Source organism: Chenopodium quinoa, unplaced genomic scaffold (assembly GCF_001683475.1).
Source record: "Chenopodium quinoa cultivar QQ74 unplaced genomic scaffold, ASM168347v1, whole genome shotgun sequence".
NCBI classification, from domain to species: domain Eukaryota; kingdom Viridiplantae; phylum Streptophyta; class Magnoliopsida; order Caryophyllales; family Amaranthaceae; genus Chenopodium; species Chenopodium quinoa.
Genome location: NW_018743292.1, coordinates 13647611 through 13661215, shown reverse-complemented (window position 1 = coordinate 13661215; position 13605 = coordinate 13647611). Strand labels below are relative to the sequence as shown.

General features: G+C 34.0%; 1 protein-coding gene, 1 long non-coding RNA gene and 1 pseudogene across 2 annotated transcripts; 2 read left to right on the top strand and 1 right to left on the bottom strand.

Annotated features, from left to right (window-relative positions):
- The first annotated feature begins 3660 nt into the window (after positions 1–3660).
- On the top strand, positions 3661–4386 carry LOC110737148. Its single transcript, XR_002514345.1, has 2 exons — positions 3661–3815; positions 4059–4386. It is a non-coding gene; the product is annotated as an uncharacterized LOC110737148 (long non-coding RNA).
- Positions 4387–4671: 285 nt separating this feature from the next.
- LOC110737145 lies at positions 4672–8166 on the top strand (annotated as a pseudogene).
- A 163-nt stretch (positions 8167–8329) lies between these two features.
- LOC110737147 lies at positions 8330–10944 on the bottom strand. The gene is made up of 3 exons (XM_021917520.1): positions 10502–10944; positions 9714–9848; positions 8330–8871 (listed from the first exon to the last, which is right to left on the bottom strand). The coding sequence occupies exons 1-3, from the start codon at positions 10676–10678 to the stop codon at positions 8470–8472; spliced, it is 714 nt and encodes a 237-aa protein (XP_021773212.1). The 5' UTR covers positions 10679–10944; the 3' UTR covers positions 8330–8469.
- Positions 10945–13605: the final 2661 nt, after the last annotated feature.

Sequence of the window (13605 nt, the reverse complement as noted above, 5' to 3'; positions counted from 1 at the left end):
GATTGCTCCCTTTCATACTCACATTTCTCTCTTTGATAAAACATAAAGATTGACCAAAATCTCCCATCATTTTCACACTTTTCATTCTCTCTCTCTTCGAAGGTTATTAACATTTTCGTCTTCAATAACTTGGGCTGTTAGTTGAGAGATGTCCCAATTAGGCCCGAGTGGGGAAATTATGACGCTTTAGTAACGTTAGTGTTAAAGTGTCAATAGCCTCATTCGTATGACTTATTGCCTGTTGATGAGATACAACGTCCTGTTGTCCAACAAGGCGTACTCTCTATTAATAAAATCCAACATCGAATGCTCCTCATTTTCTCTCTCCTCCGCTGTTAATCTTCCGTCACTACTCTCCTCCGCTTTCTTCCACCATTACTTCCGCCATTTCGTCGAAACTTGCACTCTTTTCATTTTCTCAATTTCCAGGTTTGTTTCGATTTCTATTCAACTTTTTTCTGGTTTTCTTGAATTGATTTTGTCATCTTTGCATGCAATTATGGTAGATTTTGATTTTTAATATCATAAGTTTAAGCCATTGATTTGTTTATTTGATGAACATTTGGAGATATTTTAGTGTTGATCGTAGTTTGAAATTGTATGTTGTTGTTTAATCAGTTTTTTCTTGATGATTCGAGACTTTTCTTTAATCGTATATTTGTTATTGTTATTATTTTAATATTAGATTTGTACTTGGTTTTATACCATTGATTCTTTTGTTTAATTTTTTGCGATTTGGAAGTCAATTATTGAGAAATTGTTTAATACATACATATAATATGATTGGAGATTTATGAATAAACATAACATGGTAGCCCCCTTTTGTCATATGCCATGGGTCCATAGCCGTTTCTAATATTTTAGTGGCCCGGGGCAAAATAAAATACTTTTGTTGAATAAATCATTTGTTTTTATAATTATAAATATTTATGTAGTTTGTTAATTAATAAATAAGTTTACGTAATTTGTTAATTACTTCATCCGTTATTTTAATTATTTTATTTACACTTTTTCACTATTCACACACCTCTTTTGAATTTCTTTTGTGATTTATTCGTTAGAATATCATATTTTTAAATAGTTATATGTAATAATTTATTGCATTCGCCCCTTAATTTTGTGATTAATCAATTTATTACATGCTTATGACACACACAAAATGTGCATAATTAGACTTCTACATTGGCATCCTTCTTTGACTCGACTCATTCTATGAAAGAGTATTAAATTTACTTACTTGTCCCAATCTATAAATATGAGTGAGAAATCAATAATAATCACGTTCATAAATAATAAATGTAGTTTTTTCTTATAAAATAGAATTAAGGTTACATTAATTTTTTCTTGTTACTTATAAATATATAATTATATGATTTAGTTCACTTTTAATAAATGTATCATCTCATAATTAAATTATCACTTCTTATCATGCTTGTAAACAAGTCATTAAATAGAATTTATCAAACAATCCAAGAATCATAATGTTTTTATAATGATGTCACTTTGATTTTCAAAGTATATAAAATACCCAATAAGATACTATGCGAATATTAAAAAATTCATACATGCATACATACCAAATAAAATTATGATGAATAGCCATAACCACTAAAAATCATCTCACTCGATTCTCCTATATCGTAAAAATAATTATTGTCAAAATAAAATTGCATAACTAAAAAATTTCCTAAAGTGAAGAAGGGAGTATTATACTTTAGATATAGGGTAATTTTGTGAAAATTTAAGAAAATTTTACCAACAACTACCATTATAATGACTACTTAGAGAACAACTAACTACCATTTATTTATTTATTTTTTTTGTAAAAAACAATCTAAAAAAATCTACCACAAAAACCTTGACTAACACAACTACATTTAATTTCTTAGCAATAATCTCCAATTGAGGGAGCTAAAAAATCGGTCGTTTCAACGACAAGGGAAGGGAGGTGGGCGGTTTCATTGACCTGAGAAGGGAGGGGCTATTTGGGGGATGGGGGAAGGGGGGTGGTTTCAATGGTGTAGGTGGGTTGCCCGAGTGGTTTTAGGGGTAGGGAAGGGCCGACCAGCTGTTATCGGTTGCTAGGGGAGGCGGGCGGTCGAATTTCGGTTCGGGTTGGGGGTTGGGGCTAAGGGGAGGAAGGATGGTAACTGGCTGGGAAGGGTTTTTAATTTTTTTTTTCTTTTTTTTACAAAAAAATTTGGATCAATTATGTTGCCACACATCACACATGGCTTTTACAAAATAAAAATCACCCTTTCTTTAAGTCACTGGTAAATCGACCTAATGGAAGAAAATCAACCCAAAAGTTCATAGTGTTCCCTAATTAATGTAAGTTGGGATTATTGAGAGTAAATTGCTGAAAATTCGGATTAATAAATTAAAGTGAATTTTTCTAAAAATTAAAACTTAGATTTTGGAAGCACCCAATATAATAGATCGAAAAGCGAAGACAAGTCGAATTCAGGGTAAATTGGAGGATGAAATGGAGTCGTTTGACTCTTGAAATTGCCCTTTTTAATCTATTTAGTTTTAATAAAAATGTATTCCTTTAATGGAAGTGGTGTGACTAATGTGTGTTGGGAGATGTAGCAAAATTTCAATTTCAGATTTCCATAAACCCGTAGTAAGTGTCGTTAAACCCATTTGTATGTGATATCGGTAAAAGTCATTACAACATCATGACCTTGTATGAGAATATATACTCCCTGCCTCACAATATAGTTTTTGTTTTCCTATTTTAGAGACCCAAAATGTTGTTCCTGTTTCTATTTTTGAATAGTATGTAAAGACCATTATACCCTTATTTTTTACTTTATTCATTGAACTTTCTAATTTACCCTTAACTTATCCGCTTGCATTGTACTTTTTTCACTTTCTCTCTCTAACTTTTGTCTATAATTGAACTTTTCACCTTTTCCCCTTAAATTATCAACTTGCCATATACTTTTTGTCTAGTTCTTTTCCAATTCTCCTCCCATTTCTTAAATATCGTGAAAAAAACACTATACGAACTATATTATGGGACGGAGGGAGTATAAGATATGGTTTTGTCAGATCAAAAAGAAATGTGATTGACATGTATGAAACATAGATCTCAAGAGGATTTCATCCATTTGAATGATTGGGGTCCTTAGGGTAAGACATACTGATTTTGGGTTGTCTCCGTCATTTCAGCAACATTCATAGACTTTTAATTGTATGTTAGAAAATACCTTGCACAACACGAAACATCATCACCAACTTCCCTCGTTCTATCAATAGTCTCATCGCATGTTTAAATGTAAATTGGTAAGCCTTATATGCGTTGTCCTCACTCGTTGTAATAGCTAAAAGGTAAATATCGTTAATGACCTTAATTGATATCGTGTAAGGGCTTCTTATGCGAATAATAACTTATGTTACTTCTTTTTTTTTTTAAGTGAAGTAACTTATGTTACTTATTGTCCATTTGTTTGTTGTATACTCAGTTTAATTAATGTAATTTCAGCTGTTTTTTTTTTAAAAAAAAAATCTAAATTTTTACAAAGAATTGATACAAGCTTTGGTGTATGGAAATATTTAAAACATATTTACATAAAACCTTTATAAAGCCCACATGTCTCGTAATTAGACGATTATATAAAGACCCGCTCCATTTATTTATCAGATCGATCTAACCCATATTATAACTATGGCGGGTCATGCCTTTTAAAGGCCTCCATTCCTATTGCCTACCTCTCTGAGTTTTGTCATTGAAGCGCACTCAACGTTCTCCATTGAAGCGTTCTCCGTTGAATCTAATTCTTGTATCCCCCATCGAAGCAGCTTCTAAGGTAAGTTGTTTGTTGTTGTTATCATCACATCAATTTCACAATCTAGGGTTTATATTTGATCTAATCTAATTTAATTATCAGTGCTTTGAGTTTAGGGTTCGCAAATGCTTAGATTATGAAACATCATATCCAAAAGAAAAGAAAATTATGAGCGTAATTTGATTATTGAATCAAGTATCCCTAAAATTATGTATTTTTTGAGATAATTCAATATGAAATCAAATCTCTTTTCCCTGGGCCTAGGGCGGCCGCCCCTCCTGCCCTGCCTCAGGGACGGGCCTGCTGCTAATTCAAAAATGCTAGAGTGAAATGGACAGATATTATTACAGAAGGATGCTGATCAGCTAGCATTATTATTTAGATATGGACATATTGTCAATGTTCATTAAAAAATGTTAGGTTCAAAGTTAACTTAAGGCATAATATAAGCCAATCCCAATTATACAGAAGAACCTAATTCTTTTCTAAACAATCAGGATGATATGTCATTAAATACAAATAAAACAAGATTGAGAAGACCAAACTAAAATCACTAATACTTAAGCCATTAAGCAATAATTCATCATTTATTAAAAAAAAAAAACAGTTCAGCCAAAATATACATATTAATAATAATATTAAAAAAAATATTAGGAAAATAAAAAAGAGTCAAAAATTCTTTTCAAATTATTCTCTGCCTTTTAGGAATCTCGAAGAATGCTTCTGTAATTTTTTTTTCTATTTGTATTGTGTAATCTATTTGCAATCCATGATTTAAACTTATGTACTGAATATTTAGTTATTATATTTTTGTTTCTTTGTTAATTATGATTCTGAACTTCCGAAGTTTTGAACCCCCTCTTTGGAAATCCCGGAGACGCCACTGAATGGGAAAGAACGAATTTCTAACTCCGAAAGCAATCGCAAATCATCAAAGCGGATGGTCTCCAGAAACTTCGATGGTATTGTCAAATGTGTCAAAAACAATGCCGAGACGAGAACGGGTTCAAGTGTCATTGTATGAGCGAGTCTCATCAGAGACAAATGCAGATTTTTGGGCAAAACCCAGATCGTATCGTAGATGGGTATTCGGAGGAATTCAAAAGTACGTTTCTTGATCATATGAAAAGGAGTCATAGGTTTAGTAGGATTGCTGCTACTGTTGCTTATAATGAGTATATAGCTGATAGACATCATGTTCATATGAATTCTACTAAGTGGTTGAGTTTGACTGAGTTTGTTAAGCATTTGGGTAGGACTGGGAAGTGTAAGGTTGATGAGACTCCCAAAGGGTGGTTCATTACTTATATCGATAGAGATTCCGAGACTCTTTTTAAGGATAGGATGAAGAATAAGCGGATTAAGGCGGATTTGGCGGAGGATGAGAAGAAGGAGAGGGAGATCATGAAGCAGATTGAGCAGGCAGAACAGTTGATGCCTATTGCGGAAAATGAGGGTGAGGGTGAGGAAAAGGAATTGCCAGGTGGGAAAGTAGCATTTGCACTTGGAGGTGGGTTGTCGAATCCCGGGGCTGGGAAGGAGAGAGGGGAGGGAACGAGGGTTGTGTTTGAGGATGTTGTGGAAGGGGAGAAAGCGAAAAAGAGAACTAAATATGGTGATGGTAATGCAGCTGTTAAGTCTGCTTTGGAGGATATGATCAAGGAGGATGAGAAGGTTAAGGAACGTCATAATTGGAAGGATTATTGGGTGTGTGAGGGAATAGTTGTAAAGGTTATGAGCAAGAAATTGGCAGAAAAAGGGTGTTATAAGAAGAAGGGGGTTGTCAAGAAGGTTATTGAGAAATATTTAGGTGAAATTGAGATGCTTGACACCAAACATGTGCTTAGAGTGGATCAAGCAGAGCTTGAGACAGTTATTCCACAGATTGGCGGTTTGGTGAAGATAGTTAACGGGGCTTATCGAGGAATGAATGCTAGGTTTCTCTCCATTAATACTGACAAATATTGTGCCAAGGTCCAGATAGAGAAGGGTCTATATGATGGAAGAGTTCTTCAAGCTGTGGATTATGAAGACATCTGCAAACTCGCTTAGTCAAGGACAAATTGTGCCAAATACTACCATATCAAAGTTTTTTCAGAATTTGGCCAGCCATCTCATCTTTGTAATGTATTGCTGAATTTGCTGCTACATTTTCCTCTTATTCTTGATTTTATCAGATTAGCAATTGTATTTTTCTTGAAACGATCCCTTTTTGCTATTTATATTCTCAGTATTTGTTCTTCAAAGGTGAAATTTGTTATAAATGGTGTTTTGTATATGTATCTTTTGTCAGAACTTATAGTGTGCGCCATTTGCTTTGGATTTTACTGTAATCTGTCACAAGTGTGTTTCTGGTGTAGTATGTCTAAGCCGTGATTCCCATTTTTAGTTTCACCGGTTACTTTTGTATGTTTTGTCTCAAGGAATTACTCTCTTGTGATAGTAGATACTCTGCTTTTAGTTTTCTTCTTATACTTCTATGAGTTCTATTAGCGGTTATGATCACTATAAATTCTTGGATAGATTGTTATAAAGGCATGCGTGATTATTTTTCATTTATCTCATTTGAAGGTGTATGACTGTTTGAAACTAGTTTGGCACCTGCACCCTGTTATATATGATGCCTTTTTTTTCCTTGTTCTTATGTCCCCTTTGACCCAGTTCTGATATATAGTATTACTGCTTGCATGTAAAAAACACTATACTTTTTATTATACACATAGTATATGCTGTTATATGTTTGAAGTATTCAGTTAATGCCTCAACTGTAAACGATGTTCTGTGCTAGTGTGCTGTAATAAGTCAAGAATGTACAGTTCTTGCTGATAGCTTGTTTGTGCTGCCACCATTTGCACCATGTGGCTAGGCACGTGGAAACATTACTTACGTATTCATATTGTTTATGCTTACTTATAGGACACTTGAAATATGGTTTCAATCGAGAAGAGAGGAGTGTTGTGTATTGAGAATGGGCTCCTGCTGCTCAGTAAGTTTGTTACAGGTTTAAATATTTTAAATTTGGTTCAAAGCTGAGATTTTTGGTTTTGCTAAAGATTTTTTGCTAGCTTGGGATATGGAGGGGTGAATAGCAACACTTGAATATTAGAATTAGAGAGAGATAAGGAAGTAGGAAGAGACTCTCTCAAATTTGCATGATTATAAAAAAAATGTGAGAGATTTGAGAGGAAAAAAGGAGTGAAATGGGAGAACAAGTAAGCTGAGGCTTATAATATCAAAAGCCATAAAAAAAGTGTCCTAGAGAAAGAGGAATGCAGATATATAGGGGGAAGAGAGAGGAAATGACTTCAACAATAAGGGGAGAAAAAATGTTGTGAAAAAGCGAGAGTAAAGATATGCCATGCAGAGAGGAGGGAGCAAAATTCCTTAATAGACTGTAATTGAGGTGAAGATATGCACTTTTACAGGTCCATAGTCTCCATACCTCACATTGGAAGATTGGAGTGTCGAGTATTACATGGATTTGAAACGAGGAAGGTAGTATATATGGGGGTAAGAGGGGTAAATAGTAGCTCTTGAAGATTACAATTAGAGCGCGCCAAGGAAAGTAGGAGACTTTCTCAAATTAATCGAGAGGAAAAAAGGATTAAAATGGGAGAACAAGTAGGCTAAGGCTTACTTAAAATATTAAAGCAGAATTGATCTTCGTAGTTGTCTACTGCCCACTAAAAGCACACTGAAAGCAGAATGCGGACAATTTATATTGAAGAACCTCTTAATTCAGGTGTGATACACTAAATTCAACGGCAAACAAGTGTCTTTCTGTCTTTACCTTTTGCAACCGTGCATATTAGTTTAATTTTTATGAGTTACATAAATTTCATTTGAATGCAGAGTCTAAAACTATGATGATATATTCTTATTGATGTATAAGTGTATAACTTAAACTAACATTTTGGTACTCTTAATCTTACAATGAAAGCAGGTTGCAAATTGGTTTATTATTGCACGTGTATGTCTTTGGAACCCAATGGTGGAGGATATGCTCATGATTCAAAGAGTAATGTCAACAAAGGTATTGAGGCTCTTGGAAATAATGACAGCCTTGGGATTTACAATAATTTTAGGACTCTTTCCTTTCCTGACCCAAACGGTGGAGGGCATGGACTTCCACATTTCATCTGAAAATTGCATGGAATTGTGTAAATCAATAATATACTGTTGTAGATTTCTCTCAGGAGTATTATGTATATGTAATAAGAATATAGATCTTGGGTTGGAGAAAATAGCATGTGTTTGTACAAGATAGGGATCATCATGTAAATTTTTGTTTTTGACATTTTGGTAAAATAAAACAGCAAATTATAAGTGTAAAAAATTTTGAGTATACAAATATAGTTACTATTTACTTTTATATTCTTGTATAAACATTGATTATAAACATTGATTTAGAAAACAATTTTCCATTTTTAGATATCGCAGTATCTGTAACACACATAGTGGACGGGGAAGAGTAGTGGAGCACAGTCGTGCCAAGCACAAAAATGCCTCCAAATTGCACATCAAGAATGCCAATAGTCTTCTAAATCTCATTAGTGTTGGTTAAGTGAAGATCTCTATATTATGAAATATACGAGTATCATCTGTAGTAGAAGTTGCTTTACAGAACTAAAAAAATTGCAGAATTATACAGTATCGAGTAGCAAGATAATTTTATCTAAGAGACATTCTCTTCATTTGAAACAGAAGACTCTAGCTCAGCTCTAGATTCAACGGGCACTGGTGGAACTTCGGTGGTGGAGGTTTGAGACTCAGTTGCAGAGGAGGTATCACTTTGGCTAGACTCAGTGGTTGAGGAACTTTCACTTGGGCTAGGTGCAGAAACTTCAATGGTTTCCGTGGGCTTAAACTTGTTTACATAGTAGCTTAGTGATGGTCCAGAATAGACTGTTGTTTGCATTTGGGGCGCATTTTTACCAACCTGAAGCAGGATTGATGAGGCACCTGCAACAATGAATAGGCCAAGAAACGCTGCAATAGCTGACGTGTTCTCTGCACCATCAGAAGAAGAACCTGCAGTTCCTGAGCTGATAGCGCTTTCTGCCACATATACCACGGGCTGCAGAATTATTATCAATGTTAGATTTTTAGCTAAAACAGTAAGCAAGATCTGGACCATGAGTTGCTGAATGTTCATGGAAGCAGATTTACAAATGGAGTCCAAAGAGCTTTAAGCAAAAAAAGATGCCATATTCTATGAGCAAAATTTAGAAGCGGCTTATGGATTTGTGTAAAACCTTAAAAATCCTCCATTACTTATGATCAGACAAGTTTTACCCGTTCTGTACAAGAGCTTTTTTTTTTTTGACAAAGTGGAAAAGGAGGCTATCCTCCAATCGAGTCGACACCACAACTAATACAATGAAAGTTAGCCATTTAGGCTTGTATCTTCTTAACAAATCATAGAGTGGGGAGTACAGGAGGATAAGAAAAAAAACTGGATGGTAATTGGTCAATATGATTCCCAAATAAATAGGAAAAATTATACAAAGTAGGATGTTAAGTGATTCCAAATTACTTTTTGTCAATTTAGCTCTGAGATAGAGGGAATAGTTTTCAAGAGAAGCAATGCAACTTTCAGGAAAAAAGATGTATTCTGAAAACGAAAACCTGGTACATGATTCACAATATGTTTTTGAAATTTTGCATTGACGAGGGAAGACAGCCATAGTACATTTGTACTATCCATGACTTAATTCGTTAGAACAATCAGGATGAATTGGCATGCATTTATCACTTGGAAACGGATGCATACTAGTCGAAGAGCAGCCTGATTCAAAGGTGAATCTATTTCTACGAAATATAATCAGTTTTTGGAGATGTGAATGAGTATAATGATTAAATTACCAGCTACAAGTTCTATGCAAGAAAGAGAGCACAATGTAGCTCAAAACCACATACCTCAACTGAATAGATATTCGTCTGGCCAGCCGTGTCTTTCTCTATGTACCCGGTCCAACCCTTTTTCCGAGGTGGAAATGTTCCCACCACCTGGGTCTTCTCTTCAGCCAACCATTCCACACTAACCTTTCCTACCTGATCATAAAGTAGCCAAGAAAATGATTTGTCACAATATAATGACAGTTTATTTACAAAACTTCAGCACAAACATAAGGGAGAAAGAAAGCAAGAAAAACAAATTGGTGCTCACTGAGCATGGGAAAGAGGCAGACATCATTAAAACTCGATAAGGCAAAGAGTTAAATCGATAATGATCCTGAACAAAACCTACTAAATCAATATAGAGATTACACAGTCGGAATTGATCATTACAGTTAACATACCAAAACATTAAACAATATTCCTGTGAAACAGGTTGTTGCAGAAATTCAACTGCATTGCAAAGAAAAATGGAGATCATAACTCATAAGCATGAAATCCCCAGTTTTGTTTTTTTTTTTTTATCCGGGAAAAGTTAAGCACACCCGAGTATATAACGGATATTGCAGCATCTATGAAATTGAATAGTACTAAACACAGAATTTGAGATTGCAATGAACTAAACCACTCATTTTTTATCCATAAACACCACCTTTTTTTTTTAACAGAAAAACCCCATTTTGTTCAACAATGTTAATAATCCAAAAGCCTCCATAACTAAGATAAAAGGCAAAATTAAGATATACCCATCATACATAAATCCAGGATTCAATAAAGGGTATTAAAAAGAGAAAGAGAGAAAGAGAAACCTCTTTATCAGGGGCGCATTCTTCGGCATTGCAATCATCAGACTCATTGGAAGAAGCTCGAATTTTGAAGTTGGAAACATTAATTCGCCCAATTTTCTTACTTAATTGATTATTCTTGAATGTAAATGAGCTTGTATTTGTTGCAACTGATATTACTGACCGCGAAACACAAGCCATTGCTTACCCCCTCTTGCTGGAGGAGAGAGAAGGAGAGAAAAAAGGGTAATTTTTCGACACCACAAATAGTCCGCTCGAATCTGAAGAAAGATGATTTTGGTGTTTTTGGCGAATTAATGAAGTTCTGAGGTACCCGATCAATGAACAAGAACAACTGTTTGTGTTGTTGTAGCTGGAATTTGAGTGGCTTTCATTTGTGATGATAGACGAGCCACCTAGGCAATTGTTATGCTCGCTCGCTCACTTCTATGTTTTTTTTTTTTTTTGAATAGATTAATTTTGCCCACTCACTTCTATGTTGATTTTAGGCGTGAAAGACCTCTTGGAGCAGTGGCTTAGGAGTCACCTTGCATCCTTGAGGTGCGACCGTGCGAGGTTCGATTCTCATCAGGCACAAATTCCATCCCCTATCCTCTTCGGGCATTGTCAGCCAGACTTTCGATTATAGGAGCCTTCGGTTGGGACAAAGTTGATCTTACCGTGTAAAAAAAAAAAAAAAAAAAAAAAAAAATTAATTTTAGGCTTCAACATACGACTAGAAATCAAAGACTTTTTCGTTAAAAGCTAGCCCCACAGTAGTAAGAGGCAGCCCTGATTTCTCACTATGAGAAACATGTTATGTATCCTAAAATGGCTTAAATGTAAATAAACCGAACTTTATTATTATTTTATTATTTATAGTTGTACTTTTTTTTCATCTTTCTTCTTTCATCATTTTCTTTCTTAGATCATCCAACCTACCTCCATCTTCTTCCTCCAATCACAAACCAGTGAACCACGACCTACGAACCACCACCTCCGCTTCCATCTTCGTCCTCAAGCTTTCCTCTTGTGAACCACCACTTTCACCATCGTAATTTCAGCAGCTTTGCCGCCGAATTAAACGAAAACCCTAATAAATAATGGAGAAATTTATGGCATGGTTAACCCAAAAAGGGTATGAGTGTTATCCTCCTCCATTGAAGCCGAGTGCCATGTTCAATTTTACCATTGAAATACATGCTTCTCCATTAAATTTCTTCTACTTTGCTTATACAGTTTCTCCATTTATTAGACAATTTTACAATTTTAACTCAATTTATTGGCTAAAATGACAAATTTGCCCCTTTTAGATACATAATATGTTTCTCATGTTGAGAAACTTGTATTTTCTCCAGTAGTAATGTTGATAAAATTGTTGATTTATCTATCAAAATGTTATATCTTTGTTTAACACATAAATTAACTTGACCTTTTTCAATTTCTACGTATTTCACTCATAAAAAAAATGCGAAGGAATACAGAGTAACTTTCTAATCTATGAAGTAATAGTTACAAAATGAAATATATTTCCTCCATCTTCTTTTAAATGCAACACACCTTTTTGGCACGCTCTTTTAAGATATGATTAGAGTAGGTAAACGAGCTACATTATCAAAATAATTTCAACACCAAAAAATATAAAAGGGTTAAAAACTACATGTATAAATTATTTTGATTAACTTGTCCATTTAAATTACTTAATCTATTCCTCAAAGTGCATGCCAAAAAAGGTGTGTTGCATTCCGAAGAAGGTAGGTTGCATTTATAAGAAAATAGAGGAAGTATTATGTATGATTTCAACAATAATATCTTTAAGAACTAGCCATTTTTTTAACTCACTAGAGTGAATTCGAGTGGACCAAAAAATCGAGAGGGGTAGCGTCCTTCTCCTTAATTACTAAAGAAGAAGAAGAGGAAAGATCCGGGAGTAAATACGGAATTTATCTAATTTACTACGCAAAGAAAGATAATTTTGACACTTCAAAAGTGTCAGTTTACAAAGTGATTTTCTTTTAATTAAACATTTATTTTTTTTAATAAAAGGGCACAAAATTGCTTCTTTTAAAGATTGGAGTGATGTTCAGATTTCCTTTATTTACACATTGATTCCAAAATTGTTCCTCAATTAACTTTTGTTTCTCTCGTTACATAAACAAATTTAAACCAGAGGTAAACAAGCTAATTTCCAATATAATCCAAACTTAAAATGATTTTCAAATCAACTTGACAAAAAATCCGAGATAATTTGATCAAAATATGACTCATATCCAGAAGTAGTTCTAACCTTAAACATGATAGAATTTGAAAATAATCCAACCCAACCCAGCCTAAATTTGTAATTGATATAAATAGAACAAAATCGTTCACATAGTCCATTCTAATCCGAACCTAGAATAAATAGAATCTGTAATACCCCGTATTTTTATACGTATTTAAAATTTAAATAAGTATTTCTTGAAATATTTAAATAATACGAAATAAATTATTTAGGGTTTTCTCAATACAAAAAGGATGATTTTAATTAAAAATATATTTTTATTATTTAATAATCTTGAAAATATTTTATTTCATGATTTAAAAATAGTGGGGCATATTATTTTATAAAGGATAATTTATTTTAAAAAGTCAAAATTCGAGTTTGAATAGGAAAGGGATTATTAAGGGAATAAGTAGGAAGGAAAAAGAGAGGGTAAGAGAGAAAGGCTTTATGTTGAGGTTCTTACTGTTCACACTAAGTTCATTCATTGCATTGTCAGTTCTCTTGATTACAGCAAACAGGTTGCTATTTCTTTTGTCTATGGTTTGCACAATATCCATGATAGGAGAGAGTTATGGAGTGGTATTATAGTTATTGGTCCTGTTTCTCTGCCCTGGATTTGTACAGGTGATTTCAACATTGTGCTGTAGGATGGTGACAGAATTAATGGAAGTGAGATCACTGATTATGAAGTTAGAGACTTCAAAGATTTTATTGAAGATATGGGTTTTGTTGAGATTAAAAGTAAGGGCTCTTATTTCTCCTGGTCTGACAAAGCCCGTAGTGGTCCCAGAACTCAAACCAGAATTAACAGAGGTTTGGTTAATTTGGAATGGTTGTTGCACTTCCCTAATGTTGAAGCTGTCTA